Here is a 19,494-nt window from a genome sequence, read left to right as displayed (position 1 = left end):
CTTGGTAGGTAGGTGGTACTGGGGAAGAACAGAATTTAGAATTAGCAATGCATGTTGACTTCTATCTAATTTTCAGTTCAGAGACTTTAGTGAATTCAAAAGTAGAATGACTTGGGAGATTTTTTTTTTTTTGATAAGTAAACACAGTCTTATTAATAACGAACCTTCAATTTGTTCTTGCATGAATTTGGATTTAGGCTGGACTAGGTCTGTCTTTTTATAGATTAATCTTTTTTAATGGTTAGTTGGGTGGAAAGAAATATGGGCTACCATTCTTATTCAAAAAGTACGTACTTTCTACAGAATTTTCTGATGGTTTCATACCTATTAAAAAAAATTCTGTTGGTTTCTCAGCGTTTTATATTACAAGTAGCATTTATATCCTTGCTGTTGTCACTACCATTACCTGGTGTTGAGTACGTTAGTTTCTCCACATGAAATAAGTCTTTTGTGTTGAGACATCAAGATTGGGATGGAACTGAACTTACATTTATATATATAAGAAACTCAGCATCCCTTTGTTTATCATCTTCTCATTATCTCATGATATGGTAATGTGGTATTAAATGATTGAAAAACTCTTTGTTATGTATTACCTGTCCAATAATCCCTTCATGCCACATCATGGGATATTGATAGGATATGGTTAAAAGGTTGCACAGCAGTAGTAAGGGTGTTAGGACTGGAGTTTTTGTAGTGCTAGCAGGATTGCAAGTGAAGGAATTTCTTTTTGATCGGTAGGAATGCAAGTGAATGAATCCCATCCCCTATCGAGTGAAGCGCTTATGCCTCTTTAGAGATGGGGGCAAGCAAAAGATCTCGTTCTTAAATGAGAGATATCAGTCAGCTGCGTTTGCTAATGAGTCTGAGAGTCACTTTCTAGCTTTTCCGAGTCTTGGGCTTCGAGATTTTGAAATCTCATAACTATTGAAAGAAAAAGAAAGCTGATAAGTGGAACCATTGAACCACGCTAGCTGGTCTTGTGCGGGACAGAGGGCTCATAGTAGGCGTAGCTATGCAGTGGAAGGGAAGGAGCTAAATCGACCGCATTCTTTGAAAAAAAAAAACAGTAAGCATACTTCCTTCCTTTATCCTTTAGCTGCTAATAGTAGATCAAGGACTTTTGCTTAAGAGTCCTAAGAAAAGTAAGAGTAAGACAACAATCAGTAATGGAGATTAATATATACATGTACAGAGGCGGGATACTTAGAGCCATTTAGCGAGGATCCCAGTTCAACGGTCAAGCACCAGGTAAATGGCTCATTAGCTTAGCCCCTCCACGTGTTTGCCTAGGAGGATAATTAAGGACGTTTGGGAGGGTATAAAAAAACTAATAAGGCTCTTTATAATAAGCTGCAGTTTTTGTTGAGAGGCTCAATTGTTTAGCTGAGCAATCGTTGGGTTGAATCTCCAAAAGTTCCCGTACAGGAACGTCAACGATGGTATTTATTACATATGAACTGCATTACTTTAGGTTAGTGACTGTGTCACCCTCCTCGACTCAATACGGCAGACCACATTTTGGGAGGGATCACGAACACGGCTCGTTTAAGTTCTTTCTTGAGAGAAATTATATATTTATGCAGAACTTTCTGGTTTGGAATGATATAATTGTCGATAAACAGATAATGACAAAGTTACAAAAGCATAATGGGGTACAAATTAAAAGGAATTTTGTCCCCAGGCCTTACTAAACAAGTAATTAAATGGAGTGGATCAACTTCGCAAGTAATTAATTTGGAGTAATGTAGGGGAGTGAAATGGAGGAAGGTCAATGTTATATATCAATGGCGGGCGGGTCAAAGTAGTAGTTAAATCCTTCTTCTTCTTCTTCTTCTTCTTCTTATTTTATTTTATTTTTTAAAATTTTTATATATTATTATTATTTTTATAATATATAAGTAAATGATTGTATTAATAAGAATAGATATAATCCAAGTACATAAGATGGTATACAAGAGATAGTATCTATCTAGGAAGAAACAGAAGATACAAGAAAGTCATGAACATCACGGCCATTAAAATCTACCGTTAAGGCCTATAGAAATAAAGTTCTAATAAAAAGAAATCTAAGTTTCTTTATTGTGGGCTCCTTGCCTTTGAATGTTTGATCATTTCGGTCACGTCACAAACATTACATCATATAGATAGGAGCTATCTTCTTCACAACTTTGATTTGTGGGATACCTTCCAGTGCTGTCTAGTTGACCAGGAACGCTATCACTGAGGCGGGCATAAACCAAGCTAAGTTTAATCTGTGAAAAATTTCATCCCATGGTGCTCTAGCAAGCTCACAATGCAGTAAGAGATGATTGACGATCTCGCCAGTTTTCTTACACATGCAATACTAATCTATTATGATCACACCGCGCTTTTGCAAATTATCCGTTGTCAAAGTCTTACCTAGAGATGTTCAAGCAAAAAATGCCGCTTTAAGAGGTGCCTTGTTTTGTCATGGAAATTGAATGTTTTGCAACTTAGTAAGAGACTTATAGAAAGAGCGAATCAAGAATGTGCCTTAACCTGCAGGTACCCACTATAGCGAGTCAACACCTAGAGTGCTCGGTTGCGACATGGAATGCAAGAGACTAAAAAAATTCCTTAAAGCTACCAACTTCTCAGTCTTGGGCCGCCCTATTAGAGTTAATATTCCATTGACCCTTAGATCAGCCACTGAAGTTTCTTTCTCACTTGGAGTATGAAAAACTGAAGGAAATGATTCATTTAAGGCATTATTCCCACACCAAAAGTCACTTAAGAATTTTATTCTAGAACCATCTCTCAACACAAGTCTAGTGTGACGAATACAAATCCCCCAACCTTGTCTAATGTGTTTCCACACTCACATCCCATAAGCTCCTCTTACCTCTCTAGTGCACCAACTCCCCGACACTCCTCTATTTTTGCAATCAATCACCAACTTCCATAGGACTTCCGATTCTATATTATATTGTCGCAGTCATTTTTCAAGTAAGGCCTTGATTAAAAATCCTTAGATTTCTAATTCACAAACCACTAGATGAGATTGTGGAGCATGCCTTATCCTAATTAACTAGATGGAATTTGAATTAATCCCCCATGCTACTCCAGAAGAAATCAAGATAAAGTTTTTCAATCCGTTTCTCCACGCTTGTTGGAATTGGGAATAGAGAAAGGAAATATGTTGGTAAATTAGACAATGTGCTCTTGATTAAGGTGATCCTGTCACATTTGGATAAGTCCCAACTAGCTAATTTACGTTTTATTTTCTCAATCACTGTATTCCATATATATTTAGCCCTTGAGGCGGCTGATAACAAGAGGCCAAGGTATTGCAAAGGGAGAGATGAAACCTTACATCCAAGAGTGTTAGCCAGGTAGTGGATGTTATGAACATTGCCAACTGGTACTAACTATGACTTGTCAGAGTTCACTTTCCAACTTGATGCTGCTTCAAAATAGAGTAGAAGTGCCTTTAGTGCCTGAACCTGATTCTGGCCTGCCTCACGAAATATTAATGTGTAAACAACAAATGGAGAAATGGTAAGAGTACCCCTATTAGAGTCACCAACCGAGAATCCAATCACAAGGCCATTAAGGACCACAACTGAGATCATTCTACTAAGTGCCTCCATAACCACAACGAAGAAGAGTAGGGACAATGAATCTCCTTGTCTTAGGCCTCGGGAGTTGTTGACGAAACCAACTGGACTCTCATTCACCAAAACTGAAAATTTTGCCGTTGATATGCACCAATTGGTCCATGAACATCATCTCTCCCCAAAACCACACCTCCCAAGTAGGTAGAGTATAAAGTCTCAATTTACGTGGTCATATATCTTCTTCATATCTAACTTGCATAAGATACCTGTATTGGTGGATTTTAGTCTACTATCTATGCATTCATTGGCGATGAGAATCGAGTCTAGAATTTGTCTGCTCCTTACAAATGCATTTTGAGGTTTTGTGATGATTTTTCCTAATACCTTCTCCAGGCGATTTGCAAGCACCTTAGAAATTATCTTGTAGACCCCAGTCATCAAACTATTAGGCCGAAAATCCTTAACCTTCGATGCTGCAATCTTTTTAGGAATCAGTGCAATAAACATGATGTTAAGGCTTTTCTCAAATTTACCCACCGAGAAAAATTCTTGGAATATCTTCATTAAAATCATCATTCACCACCTCCCAACATGATTGAAAGAATCTCATAGAAAAACCGTTTGGTCTTGATGCTTTGTCTTTTACCATGATTCTGCAATCTTTTTAGGAATCAGTGCAATAAACATGATGTTAAGGCTTTTCTCAAATTTACCCATCGAGAAAAATTCCTGGAGTACCTTCATTAAAATCATCATTCACCACCTCCCAACATGATTGAAAGAATCTCATATAAAAACGTTTGGACTTGATGCTTTGTTTTTTACCATTTTCCTCACCACTTAATAAACCTCCGCCTCCTAAAAGGGCCTCTCCAACCAAGAGATAGTATGCTGCTCAATTGACTCAAAATAGATCTCGTTTGTTTTTATAGATGAGATGAGATGAGTTGAGATTAAAGTTGAAAGCTGAATAAAATATTATTAAAATATATTATTTTAATATTATTTTTTCATTGAGATTTGAAAAAGTTAAATTATTTATTTTATTTTGTGTGAGAATTTAAAAAAATTGTAATGATTAGATGAAATGACATGTCTAGTAAAAGTGAACAAGGCAATTCATCCGGCTTTGGCCGCCACCGCTTTTGTTCAGTAAGCAAATGTTCAAAAAAATCAGAAACATGGTCTCAAATCATAGGGGTCTCCATACAAGCCACACCCTCTATATTTAGCATTTCAATGTTATTTGTTCTCCTATGAGAGTTAGGCACTTATGGAAAAACTTCGTACATCGATCCATTTCTTTTAACCACAAAGCTCTAGATGTCTGGCACAAAGAAATTTCCTCCAATAGATTTTAATTTTTAAATCTATAGATTTGATTTCATCCATCCTAATAATAATAAAAAAAAAAACTTTTCTAGCTATATATATATATATAACTCACATGCATATGTCTAGATGGGCATGTAGTACTCCTTTCCACCCATTCAAAAAGCATGCATGGATGATGATGTTCAACCATTTTTGTTCATGCTATCTTGCATGCTTCGAACATCAGTCCGCTAATCATGTTGCATTAAGTTTGATTTTGATTACCGGCAACTTAACTACTCCAATATTTGATATCTTTGAAATTGTCGTATTCGTGTGATATTCTCATGTCACCCCAGTAAACATTGTCGGATCATTTCATGCCCTCCCCCAACATCGTCCCATTTCTTTGGCCATCCTAACTCCTAGCCTCTGATGTGCATGCTTTATCTTTTTCCTTCTTTTGCAACACAATTGCCAAGTACATGGGTGATGTTCGGCCCCACTATTCACATATTACCATTGCATGTTAAATTAACGTTCTTAAGTTAATAAATTGAAATCACTAATATTATTGGATTAAAAAAAAGATATACAATCCGATTAAGGATTAATGCCGCATGGAATTGATCAAATTGCTTGCTTGATCCCTCTTAACACAGATTGTCTTTAATCCCATTTAAAGACGAGAAAATCCCTTCAGTAAAATTTCTTTCTAGCCTCACATGATCACTCTACACAGAGTTAATCCACCCACTTCTCCATCTGTTTCAACGTCACTGATGATACTGATCATTACAAAAAGCACAAAAATACAAAGAAACAAAGTTGTCATTTTCATTATTGGAGGGAGTTTTTTATATATATTTATGGCTCACAGCGTCCACGAAGGCAATCAAACGAAGCACTCACTCCCTCTCTAGATTTTCAATTATGTGTGTATGTATGTGGCCCTTATGACATTTTTCTGCAGACTTCCCAAACCCATATGATTCGAAAGAGATTTTTTCTTTTTCTTTTTTTACGAATGTGGGACCTAATTATTAGTGATCGTTATTACTTCAATCATTTTGAGACTGAAAATTGTGGGAAGAAAATGTGGCAATATTGGTGACAACTTGGTGTGCTGTGGTCTGGTCTTTGGGTTTGTTTGTTTTTGAGTGCCTAGCTAAATTATTTGCAATTTGATGGTTCCATTCCTAGCCACCCAACTTACGTACCCTACATAAACCCTAACAGGTTACAGCTCTCACGTACATTGCATTATTGCCCCCGTCCTTTTCTCCAACCTATGCAGCTCTTTTTTCTTTATGATTTAAAAAAAAAAAAATCTAATTACAATCATAACTTAATATTAATATGTATATTAATTTAATATGATTGATTAAAAAGTAAATTTTATTAAAAATAATACTAATTTAAATTTTAAATATAAAAAAATCAATATTAATATGCAAATTAATACGCAATTTTACTTATACGTAATAAAATTATTTTTTGAAATTCAAAGATAACGGCTAACTAGAGGATATTCGAGATATATAGATTAATAATTTGATGTTTCACCTTTTTCACAAAAGTTCGCCCTCCTAGATAATTCATTTTTATGCTTTAAAAATAATATATTCACTAAAGAAAAGTTCCTCTTCTGCTTTTGCCTAACTAAGCACTCATTATGATCATCTGCTAGCCTACGCCTAATCTTTTTTTAATACAAAATTTACGTTAGTGGACATTTGTAAAAGAAAAATAGAAATTAATACTTTAACCACAATTAATTGTAAACTTAAAATTAAAATTACTTTTATGGTAAAGTACATCTAATGTATTAATAGAAATTATGTTAATTTGTGAATTTATATTTATAGGATCTATTTGTAATTGTACTACTTCTCTATAAATATATTGATCCTTTACATGATCTATAAGGTGAAATTAATTATACTGCCCCTATCATTCATGTATACAATTATGCAAACGTGTTGATACCCACATCCATGCCAAAAAGCAAGAGAAATTAGTAATGATAAAACAATTATTGAAACCTAGAACGCCACCACAACCAGCTAACCCAGGATCACCTTTTGAAGCATGGTCAATATTAAGCTTGAGAATCTTCAAAGGAAGTGGAATTCATTTGACAAGAATAGGGTTTTATTCCGAACAATGACAATCCATTCTTAATCTTACCAATAATAATAATGGCAATGGTATCAGAACCCTCAAACCTTGTTTTATTACATGCTAGCCATAACTCCCCAAAAAAAAAAAAAAAATAAAAAAAAATAGCCATAGCTGGAATCCAAAAGAGCGTGACAAAAACAAAAGAGAAGTAATGCCAAATATTTTTTTGTCAGAGAGCAGTCCGAAAAAATATATTCTTAAAAAACAAAATTTATGATACTACGTACGTACACTGTCAATCGTTTAATTTGTTTATCTAATGTTGGGCAAATATCGTTTTCTTCTCTTTAATATTTGTGTTGCTTTGGTATTGAATATGTTAACTAATAGCTCATTATCTTTGTGTTACACTAATTTAAATTAAAGAAGGTTGGGTGGTTTTAAGAAAGTGCTTCTTTTAATATTAATGGATGAAACACTTGAGGTACTTAACGTTGTTTGGAATCTTGAGATCGCATTTGAAATATTAGTGAGAAGTGTTGTGAATAGTAATGAAAAAGTATATGAAAAGTAATAATATAATATTAAATAGTAGTAAAAAAGTAGGTAAAAAGTAATAATAAAGTAATAAATAGTAGTGAAATATGTTAAAAATACTTGAAATACTTTCAGTACCCAAACACAGATGGTGAGGACAACAATGGTCATGATCGAGAACATGCAATTTTGTTAAGCCTAATTAATTTGTTTAAAATACTCCAACACCTTTAGTATACATATAATAGCTAGACAGTGGATCGAGAACTCATGAGTCATGACCTCATCATTTTAATTAGTACATATTAATTAGGCAGAGAACTGTACGTTTCTCTGCATCTGAAATTATATTCTTACTCTAAATATATAATATATATGCACCACCACCTTTGTATCATTGTACAAATGCAGATATGGATTGCATATATCAAATAATTAAATGATTACCCTACTAATTAAAAACATGTTAAAAAGGTTTATATTTCTTCTGGGAATTATTGTTTTGTAGGGTAGTCTAAGACCATAGACATCACTAGACAACTAGCTAGCTACATGCAACAGCAATAACATTAACATTAAAAAATCAAGGTGAGGACGTGAATTGTTATAACCCTAGTTTGTTTAGAATAATTGATCAATACCTTTATTATCCACATTGTTAGTGGAACAAGACCTTACGTTAAGTACGTACGTACGTAAGTAGAGTTTTTATATAAATGTGGGTTGCTTTAATTTACTCTAAAATTAATGCATTAGCACCTTATACAATTACATAAATGCAGATATGCACATTGCATCAAAGGCAATTATTTTTAGGGCACCAAGGCCCCAGTGCATGCAGGGGATCGAATCATCGAACCTCTCATGAGCTGGTAAGACCCCAACACCGTACGTTGTTCTTCCTTTCGACCTTTGGCTGCCTGCTCGATCGGGCGCATGCAGTTCATTCATTTGGCCGAGAAAGAGATTTTATTTGCATAAACAACAGTGGTAGTAAAAGGAGAAATGATGGAAGCTATCTTAGCAAGGGGCAGTGCCCTGGAAGAATGTCGGCCTTTGATAAGGAGTTTTCTGCAAATTTGCCTCACGTAATTCAAGGAAAAAGTCTTACAGTCCGATGGCTCTTAGAGATTTTTTTGCATTGAAGGAGATTTGAACCTTATACTTGGGGAGCATACCTTCAATTACCACTTGAGTCAATTCCTAAGAGTTTTATTTTTATTCTTTAAATTAAAAGAGAGAACATTTCCATGAAGGTGGTAATTATAACCTACGACTTCACCATTCATTTTATTATTACAAACTATAAAAGAACAACATACAGGTTGACCAACCATTTCCCATATGATATATATAAACTATTAGCTGTTATATAATTCCATTGATTATCATGATCTACATTTACGATAAAAGTATAAGGGTGTCTCTTCATAATCCTGATTTTAACAAACCTTAATCAACCCTTAATCATATATATGATTCATTGGATAATGAGACCTTCATCTCCTCGTAAGTAAATTGTATTCACAATCATCGAAGATTGATTAGGGTTGCCTTAGTGGGGTGCACGCATGGTATACCAAGTGATCAGAACAACTTCATAAAAATGCGGCCAGCTCCCTCAACGGGTGGGGGAAGCAGAAAAAGCCTCCAAAACATAAAAGTTGTGCTAGAGCTAGATAGAGAGAAACCTTAGTCCTAGAGAGAGAGAATCTTGGAGGCTAATATAAGCAGACAGACAGAGCAATAGGGCTAGAAGGTGGTGCACTAAGCACCCACGCGCCCTCGTTAGCAAGGGCCCCCATGGGTCACATCTATCATGCGCCCCCTGTTTTTCTCATAACCCCAGCCTTTTCTGCGTCATTTGTTGAAATTATTGTTCTGGTTTTCTTTTTTCTTGTTTTGTTTTTGTTGGAGGGTTGTTCAATGTTTTGTACGAAAAGGGTAGTGGTTCAATCAAAGTTCCCGTTCTTGCACGAGGCCGACCTTTTTCCAGGGCACTGCCCCTTGCTAAGGTATCTATTTTTCCAAAAAACTATAATTTTCATTATCATGGATGACAGTGATGGAGTAGGGCCAATATGAAGGGTAAATTATAGGATCAGAATCTTTATGGTTGTTGAAAGATAGACGGCTATAGTCATAAAGAAATTATATAAAAAAGTAATTTCATAAACTAATATAACTTTATATGATGTTTTAAATCTATTTTGCAATTTGATGAATCACATGAAATCATTTCAGTTTGTAAAATTACTTCTGTGTAATCTATTTATGATTAAAGTATTTCTCTTGTTGAAATAGGATATTTTCTAATTACCATTGTGGTTTTTATAATGTTAAATATAATAGTAAAAGAAGTAATTGCAATTTGCAGACAATCTTATTCCGATAAGATATGCAAGTGGATGAAGTGTTGGGCTTGTAATGGCAGCTAGGGGTCAATTATAAGCTTGGAACGTCCTGTTATCGCAATGAATAATACTTTAGTCGTAAAAAATTTTTATAAAAGTAAATCAATAAATTAACGTAGTTTGATGTTATATGATAGATAATAAAACTATTTTTATTATAAAGTAGATCTAACGTATTATATGAAACTATGTCTAAGTTTTTTTTTTTTTTTACGAGTTAATTTTGTCTCTCTTCGTACCAGTTATCTATTACAATATTGATCTTTTAAAGTGATTTATTTGTATGGTATACTCCACAAGTGCAAGTAATAACAGGGAAGGACTGACGTAGGTTTCGAAGATTCGAACCCCAAGCAAAAAGCAATTTATGAAAATGGAGGGGAAAAAAAAAAATGGAGCAGGCTAGAAAAGAACAATCAGAAGACAGGAAGAAAGAGGAGTCCAAATCCGTCTAATGATAATGTTGACCATTCAGTCCACTCAACCAGACCCTACATCAGGTGGAGAGAGAGCATTTGCATCACTAGGCTTTTGGCTCTGGATGCATTAGAAAGCTTTTCATTTAGTGGAAGACTGCATTTCAAAGTACACCCATTCTCTCTTTCCATTCCCACCACCATATAGAAATATTTTTCTACCAAGATGAATGGCCAAGACCACAGTTATTGATCGTCTCCATGTTTATGAATAAAGCAGCTCTACCAAAACTCAACCAAGGTTCATGGATTCATATGCTTTTGGTTTGCCACTGAACTGACTGAAATTACATAAGTAATTAAACCAGATTGACAGCGATCAAGTTCACTTGAATTTCATAGTGCAAGCTATGGTTACAAAAGCTTTCAACAAATCTTGATATAAAACCTTTATTTGTAGCAACTAAATTTTAACATCTAACAGTACTTGAGAAATAAAATGCGGTTAAGAAAATATAATCAGGACAGATTCTCAGGATTCACTTTAATTTTCTTGTAAAAATTATGGTTAGCATTTGTCATTGTTGTACGTACCACACAGATCATTAAAATAACCTAACAGAAGTGACATTGAGATCAACACCACTGGCCACTCTTGATTAAAATAGCACAACTTGGACAAACAAGGAGCCACCACTTAGCACAATTTGGCCACTCAGCATCCTTTTGTTTTACTATCAACTAATAGGATCGATCGAGCAAGTCCTTTTCTGCTGAGCTTATGATAAAGGTCTCCAAAGTGGATATGAATTCTCTTATGATGCAATAACTAGGCTGCAGTTTTTGATTTAGCCGGCTCAGACCTAAAGCAGGCTTGGATTTCATTTTGCTGATGTTGAAGTGGAGTATGATTCCTTGGTGCTAACTGACTGTCTTGAAAGGTTCAGATGCATTGGTCGTTGTTTGACTTTTTGGATCAGTACGTTTTTGGCTTGTTGTAAAGGCTTAAATGTACAGTTGAGGGGCACATATATAGAAAAATAAATCAAATTGCAGACTGTTAAGCAAAGATGAGGGCAAGGGGCAGTGCTTCTTGGGAGTTCCTGTTGTTTGAAGATCTCCCAAGAGATAGAAAGGGCTGTTTAATTTACCTAGTTCTGTTGTGATGTAAATGGTAATTTGCTTTTTTTGTAAAGGCGTTGAATTTTTATTGAGTCCTCTTTTGATTCTGATAGGATATTGGACTGTGGTGTTGATATTCCTAGGTTCCCAGCCAAACGAGTGTTCTAATGGAAGTCTTGTTCGTGGGAACTGGCTTTTCAAAGTACATATTCATCTGAATATAGAAATTGAATGGATCCCATTTCAATATTTCACTGTCCTTGGTGGTGATGACCATTTTGATTTTCAGAAACAATGATTTTTCTCTAGAATAGCTATCTGCATATTGCCAAATCGAGCCTGATCAGAAATTGACATATATCTGGTAAAGGTTCACGTCACCCCAATTTCACTTTCATCCTACTTCACAATTTGACAAAAAAAAAATACATGGCATTAATATTGGCCAATATTCTTGTTTCCATCATACGTTACCCATTCCTGCAAGAATGAACAACTGTGGGGCTCACAATGAACTTGCTTAACATTATTTTATGGCAATTTCTACACTAGTACAACACTCATTAGCAGTCCTCCGACTATGATTATTACCTAAGTATGAGAGAGAGAGGAAATCAGGGTGATCAAGTCCTTTGATTATGGATATAGTACAGTGCTGTGGTCTCATAGAAGTGGTGGATGAGTCATCAAACCCATATAATATTTCGTAGTTATGGATATAGAACAGAGCTTGCCATTCCCCTAACATCCTCCTTCCATTCCTCACTTGTCAAGTGGACCTATTGGCTGTGAGTTGAAGTGTTGAAAAATCATGCCTGTTATTTTTATTTTTCTAAAATACTTGTCATGATCAGTTATACTTACTGATAAAACACATTTTGAACGGTTTTCTATATCAATTACTTAAACAGAAAGTCGCTTAAAATTCGTCGTATCAACGAAAATGACTGAAGATGACAACATATAAGATGAATCACAACATTTTTCTATTCTAGATTGATCTCTTGAACTCCATATCTCTCCTGCCCTAGCTTTATTTTGCCAAAACATTCTCACATCAGAATAATTGTACTCCCCACAATAAAACTGCTTATTTCTCTCTCTGATGCAAGCATCTCTTTGATCTCAAAATGATTATCCACAACACAATCGAAGTCCCTTAATTTGTTTTTATATTGGCGTCATGGCACGCATGGTACATGTAACTACTAACATGATATATGCATCATTGCAGAGGATCATGCATACATCCATGTAATACCACTATTCTTTTATCTGAGCAACATCAATGTAAATGCCTCGTGAAAGGAAGATCATGGCCTGCATGATATTGCAATGGTCTGTGATTTAAGAAACTTTCCACACAGTTGCTCAGAGTGGGGGCCAATATTCCATCCTATAAAACGCAGGCTCTACTCACGCTTTCCTTCGGCCCCTTTAACACTGCAAAACAATATCTTCTTCACCTTCCCTCCAAATAGACCCTGCATTTATTTTTATTTTTTTAAACCAGGTTCTATAGCCATGCAGCCTTGTGAGGTTTCAGCCCTCCATTATCTAGCCTCTTCAAACGCAGCTCCATACCCACCTCACTTCAGCATGTCTCAGAGTTGCACGCCCGCAGTACTTCAACTTAACGGCCAATTCCCTAGCCCATTATACAATTTCCAGTTCCCTCAAGCTCACGAATTCAATCCACAATCATCATCTTTCAGCAGTAATTCAACTTCTGATGAAGCTGATGAGCAACAACTGGGTCTTATCAACGAGAGGAAACAGAGAAGGATGATATCTAATAGAGAGTCAGCGCGTCGTTCACGCATGCGCAAGCAGAAGCACCTAGACGAGCTCTGGTCGCAGGTGGTTTGGCTCCGGACTGAAAACCATCAGCTCCTAGATAAGCTGAATCATATCTCCGAGTGCCAGGACCGGGTGCTTCAAGAAAATGCTCGGCTCAAAGAGGAAACTTCAGGACTTCGCCAAATGCTCACTGACATGGAACTCAAATCCTCTTTCCCTACTTTAAGAGACCTGGAAGATGTTCCCTACGACACAACTTACCTCAGAACTGAGTCCTCGAACCAGTCTATCTCAAGTTCTATGGATCTGCTTGGTTAAGATGGATGAGAAGTTTTACTATTACCCTCTTTCTCGTTTTGGTTCTTCTGTTAAATTTGTATGGAAGTTAACCAGTTTTGCCTTTCATTTAAGCCATACAGATCGTCCAAAATTGGCAATAACATGTTTTGAGCATTTTAATGTCTTCCAAGGTTCTTTACAAATTTAAACAGACTTGAATCTTGTTTTCCATCACCATATAAAATTAAAGCTGCTCATACAGCTAAAAATCTGAGCTTGCCTGCAGTAGTTTGCACGCCTGTTTGGAATCCAAAAAGAGACGTTAACATGATACTTTCCTAGAAATTATTTCAAGAAACATCGAAGATGGACTGATGATGATCATCTGAAACTGGAACCATTAAAGATGGATATGCATCTAGCATGTGAAAAGCATTTGAGAAAAACTAAAAATAATTCCACGCATTGTTGTGGAAAAAATGTGGCATTAATTTTGTCGGTGTACGAGAGAGGAACCACTGGCTTTTGGTGTTGGGGAAGTTGGACCTGACACAGAAATAAAGGTGGTGGAGTGGGTGTTGGTAAATAAAACAAAAATTACAATAAAATGAAAAATATTTGGAAAAACTATCCACTTAAGTCCCAATACTGTTCGGTACTTTTGAGGAACACCCTTGACAGAATGCAATCCGAAATTATTTTTCATTTTTGCGATCTCTTCTATGTTCTGACTCGGGTTGGGTCCAGCAGAGCTGTGTTTGGGTAACAAATCATAAACTGCTATTATTTTCTAGCAGGACCTGCAGGGTTAAAAGCCTCTATGTTCTTTTCTCATTAATTTTTTTCCTTTTTTTTTTTTTAATTTAGCAATCTTGTTCATTACAGATCCCTTTCATTTCTGATGTTGTACATTTCAAAATTTGTGTGAAATTTTTTGAAGGAGATGTCAGGGTAGAACAAAGATGGTTAGCCTGATACAATCATGCGAGTGTAGTGCATAACAAGATGCTTTTAAGATGTTGTCCTAGTAGTTTGTTTGCATAACAAGATGCTTTTAAGATGTTGTCCTAGTCGTTTGTTTGCATAACAAGATGCTTTAAGAAGAAAAGAATCAAGTATTATGTCATTTCCACTAAGCAAGAATGTAAGTGGGAGATGTTAGATATTGGGTCTTAACCATGCTCGATGGGACTCCCATGATCCCATCATTAGAGCCCCAGCCTTACTTACGGGACGTTGACTTGAGCCCCCTGACATTTCTTGCTGATGACTGGAGTTAATTGTCTGATAGTGGCATAGTGCATTTCGCATTCTTGTCTCATCAGGGGATGAACAGATTCACGAGACTACGCATCAAAATCTCTCTCTCTCTCTCCCCTCAATTTTGGGGGTTAGTTTTTGGTGATTGCGAAGTGGTATATAACCCAAAACCAACTCACTTCCGTAAAGATAAATTCTATATGTAGTTTTTAAGTATGGATGTATATATTGACTCTTTATTAAATGAAAAAAAATCATCATTTTAAATAGTAATTTTTTATAAATTTAAAAAGTTTTAAAGATAAAATTGCCTAAACCAGCATTACAGACTACTTTAGAAATTTTTAACATTAATAAAGTAGAATCAGTAAAGTTCATATGAAGTTATTATTATAATGTTATTGTTAATGTTGTGTTTCTTACATCTTTAGATTAGATTTTAACGATTCGGGTCTTCAATACTGGGCCTACAAAATATATAGAAAATGAAGTTCGGAAAATATTTTACAATTATTGTGACTGTAATTAATTACATTGTTACAAATAATTATTGTGACTGTAATTAATTATTTGTGAAAGCCTCTTTACAGTCACAATAATTAATTACATTGTTACAAATAATTATTGTGACTGTAATTAATTATTTGTGAAAGCCCCTTTACAGTCACAATAGTTAATTACATTGTTACAGTCAGTGAATAAGGATTTCACAAATCGATATTTTGTTAAAAAACTGGAGGCTTCCGAAGACTGATTCGTGAAATATCAACAATCCGACTAATGTGTCCATTTCCATCCAATCAAAGCTCGAGTGGAAATAAACAATATAGCCCATTAGAGAAGTTCAAGCAAATAAGCCCGAAATAAAGATCGGAATGAAGATTATATTAATGACAATTAAAAGGCAAAGAAGATTATAAATCCCCCAAGATCAACCTTAGTGTTCTCTCTCTCTCTGAATTTTAGAAAAGTGTACTGGATAAGTGACAAGCTTAGTAACAAAATAGAATGCTAATGGGTATACGCAAGCTTAGTAACAAAATAGAATGCTAATGGGTATACGTACTAGAAGGGAAACCACGTAGTTGTCATTTCTTAAGCCCATGACTAACGATGACTGCAAAGGGTGTACTTGAATAAAAAAGGGTATTAGGTAGCAGAATATATTACATGAGTCGTGAATTCAATATCAAATAAGTCAGTTTAAATTTAATATAAATGAGTTTGGGTCAAAATTAATTGACCTCATAGAACACAAAGTTAATAAATGAGTCAATTGCGAGTCAACTCGTAATCAATCCATATAAGATTAATATTATACACTATATTTTCATCTTACTTTTATCCTATTAAGTAAGATGTGCCACATTTATTATTATTGAATGATAAAGAAGTATGTAATAAATTTATAATAAATATGTCATATCTTACTTAATGGGATGAGAGTGTGATATATAAAATTTTTCATAATATTAATATTATTATTTGACTACTTAGGGCCTATTTAGTTATTAGACTCAACTGACATCAACTCGGTTCAGTCTAATTTTAAACTGAATCTAATATCCAAACACCTAACTCACAAATTATTAAACTAATCTCAATTCAAAACCTCTTTACATGTGGTATCCACAGTCTTTTTCAACTCAACGTCTTTTTATACGTGAGGCCTACAACCTTTTTCAATTTTTCATAAATAGTACTAAATGCATATTAACATATAAATACATATAAACTCATCTTAGATAGATCCCGCATAACTCACTTCACCAACTCAACTTATATACTATTCATAAAAAACTTAATTCAGCTCAACATCTAAACACAATTTTAATATTTCAAACTATTAAACATTTTGTTGTCAATATATAATTTTATTTTATAAATACATCATGTTCAGGTTAACTCAATAAAAATTAATTACTAAACAGTTAAGCAAATCGTATCATGTCATTTGTTATTTATATAGGTCATTGATTCATGTTAGGCTTTTAGGATCCATCCATTTAATTAAATGGGTCATATTCGGAATGACCCATATAATATAATACTCATGACTTAACATGATACAAACCTAACCCGCATACACAAATTGTCAAATGCCACCTATAGTCTTATCTATACATTGCATGACTTTTATCATATTTATATCAATGGTTTGTTTGTTTGATTGGATTTGGGTGTAATATCACAAATAGATTTTACAAAATTAAATTTAAAATTTGATATGATTTCATGTGATAAATTAAATTTATAATAAAAATAATTATACAATTTGACGTACTGCATCAAGATAAGTGAATCTATAAATTTATTTATGTGAAATATTTTTGTTCCTAAAACATTTGTATAATTACCATCAATATCATAAGCTGTACACCAATTTTGATCAAAATAAAATAAAATGGTTGAACAAAATTTTCTCCTGTAAACATGAACAAAAGATGTTTTACAAACTAGTTATAAATCTTCCAATCAAAAGATCCAATTGGAATTTTATTTTACCATGAGAAAATAAAAAGCAAATTCCTCAAGGACGGACCCTCAACGAATGCCAAAAATAAAACAACGTACAGGTACAAAAAATCCAGTGTCTGCAACTGAACTGTAGCGAAGTCGAAGCTCCCGAAGGTGCACTCCCCACCCTCCAAATTCTTTATTTACCAATCTCTTTCCCATACACCATCAAAGTTAAAAAATACCCAAATTGATATGCACAGACATGGACTTATTTAGATCTTTGTGCCTCATCTTCAATCTCTTTTACACACACTCTCTTTTATAATTGATGTGTCACTATTGTTCTCTGTGATCAGAATGAAGACCTCATCTTATGGAAGTTAGGTACTCTTCCTCCTAGCTTGATCTCCTTCTACTCTACAACAAAGTCAATGGACAAATCCTGGCACGTGCTAGGACTTGGCTACAATCCCAACATTAGCATTAGCATGGCTACAATCCCAGCATTTCACTCATTACAAGGGAAATTAACATGAAACCTTGGCTTGACATTGCCATGAACCAATATAAGAATCTATGGACCAAGTATGTGGACAATGATATGGAGTTTGTGCAGATGTGTAATTTTGGTCTCTAACTTAATAGCAGGACTGCTCCGTCGATCAGGTATAATGACGAATGAATTCCGGCTAGTGTCCATTGTGGGTAGTTTTTCTTGCTAGTTCTATCCTATATAGGTTAATCTTCAAGGTGAAGCCCAGTGATATTTTCTCGAAGCTCAACAATATTTTCTTTATATTTTATTCAATGATGAAAGTTCTACCCAAAAGTTTTGGTTTTTGATGTTCTGTTAGTAGTAAACTGCAAAGAATGAAATGTAATGAACGATGATTCTTTTGATGAAAATCCTTTAACCAATTGTTTAGTTAATTAGAGCATGGCTACGTGTCTGAAGAAGATTATGCATGATATGAAAAATGGTATCTTCAGATTTTGACTCCTCTGCTTGAAGAAAAAGATTTTCTTAATGAGGTACTAAAGGAGAAACTGCTGCCTGTTTTACCTGGCTAATCTTCCCTGCATTAATGCTTAACAAACCAATTTAGAATCCTTTTTTTATTTTCTAGTCGAGGCAAAATTAATGAAGTAGAATATAGCCATTCTATGATAGCCAAAACATGCTTATCTTCGTCATTATGGACTTATAGTAGTTATCCATGTCATTTTCATCATTAGTAACGTTATCATTATCATTAAAATCACCATCATTCCTTCAAAACTTTCAAGGGGAAAAGAAGCAACTATCTTGTAAAGTCCCTAGATTTGCTAGGAGCCTGGTAGTCCAAAATCAAAACAAAACATAATGATGGTAAGATAGATTATATTTTAAGTTTTAATAAATCAAGAAACATGGTTTGGAAAATTACAAACTAAAATTGAAGGCATGACTAAATATTAAGGTGTTTGGCTGGAGTAGTATGAAAATTCTCTCCATTAGCCTCTTTAACAATGTATAATGTTCTATATTTGACTTGGAAACCGAACTTTGGATCAAAGGCAGTTTCCATTGAATAAATGTTCTGCTCGACCGGATTCAACTTTAGTCATGCTGCAAACCGAAAAATATGGCAGGAGGATAGGGACCCAAATCATCTCTCAAATCCTATTCACAATGAACCATTTCAACATTGCAAAACATTTTTCATGCCTAATTATGAAGAATATATATAGGGTAATGATACCCTTACACATCTTTTACTACTGCTTTACTACTTGGCAATTTTTTTTCCTGGTCATAAGATCCCTATTACTATATTTCTCTTACTTTAGTCTCACCCAACCAAATCAAATCAAACTTCATTATTCAAATGAATAGGGTACTCAATTCACTCTCACCCACTATTATCCATTGTGGGTTGTGCTTAATTCCCCCATAATCTATATTGTCACCTGGTCCATCATGCAATATCACAGAAAACAATTAGACCTCAAAACTTTGAGAGAAATATTAACCAAAAAAGTAGCCAATAATGAATTCCGAGGAAATCATCACCATCATCAAACTGTAATATGCTGACCCTAACAAAATGAATAAGCACTGACCCTAACCGTAGAAAAAGTGAAGATTACCAATAAAGGTGCGAGGAACCACTCCCGGGAACTCCAAATGATCATACTAATTAACTT

At 34.7% G+C, this 19,494-nt stretch overlaps 2 protein-coding genes across 2 annotated transcripts; one reads left to right on the top strand and one right to left on the bottom strand.

Annotated features, from left to right (window-relative positions):
* Positions 1–3,392: 3,392 nt before the first annotated feature.
* LOC122307479 lies at positions 3,393–4,088 on the bottom strand. Its single transcript, XM_043120380.1, has 2 exons — positions 3,848–4,088; positions 3,393–3,706 (listed from the first exon to the last, which is right to left on the bottom strand). The coding sequence occupies exons 1-2, from the start codon at positions 4,086–4,088 to the stop codon at positions 3,393–3,395; spliced, it is 555 nt and encodes a 184-aa protein (XP_042976314.1).
* An 8,807-nt stretch (positions 4,089–12,895) lies between these two features.
* Positions 12,896–13,772, top strand: LOC122307704 (basic leucine zipper 43-like). The gene has a single exon (XM_043120755.1). It carries the CDS (start codon positions 13,033–13,035, stop codon positions 13,624–13,626), a length of 594 nt encoding a protein of 197 aa, XP_042976689.1. The 5' UTR covers positions 12,896–13,032; the 3' UTR covers positions 13,627–13,772.
* The last annotated feature ends 5,722 nt before the right edge of the window (positions 13,773–19,494 follow it).

This window comes from Carya illinoinensis, chromosome 4 (assembly GCF_018687715.1).
Source record: "Carya illinoinensis cultivar Pawnee chromosome 4, C.illinoinensisPawnee_v1, whole genome shotgun sequence".
Classification (NCBI taxonomy): domain Eukaryota; kingdom Viridiplantae; phylum Streptophyta; class Magnoliopsida; order Fagales; family Juglandaceae; genus Carya; species Carya illinoinensis.
The sequence above is the reverse complement of the archived record's forward strand: the minus strand, read 5'-3'. Positions and strand labels throughout refer to the sequence as shown.

Excerpts from the sequence above, each read along its gene's own strand:
- LOC122307479 (XM_043120380.1), bottom strand. The coding sequence starts at position 4,088 with ATGTTTATTGCACTGATTCCTAAAAAGATTGCAGCATCGAAGGTTAAG. Across the intron at positions 3,707-3,847 it reads ACTAAAATCCACCAATACAG|TTTTGGTGAATGAGAGTCCA; the intron begins GTATCTTATGCA and ends CAAAATTTTCAG.
- LOC122307704 (XM_043120755.1), top strand. The coding sequence starts at position 13,033 with ATGCAGCCTTGTGAGGTTTCAGCCCTCCATTATCTAGCCTCTTCAAAC.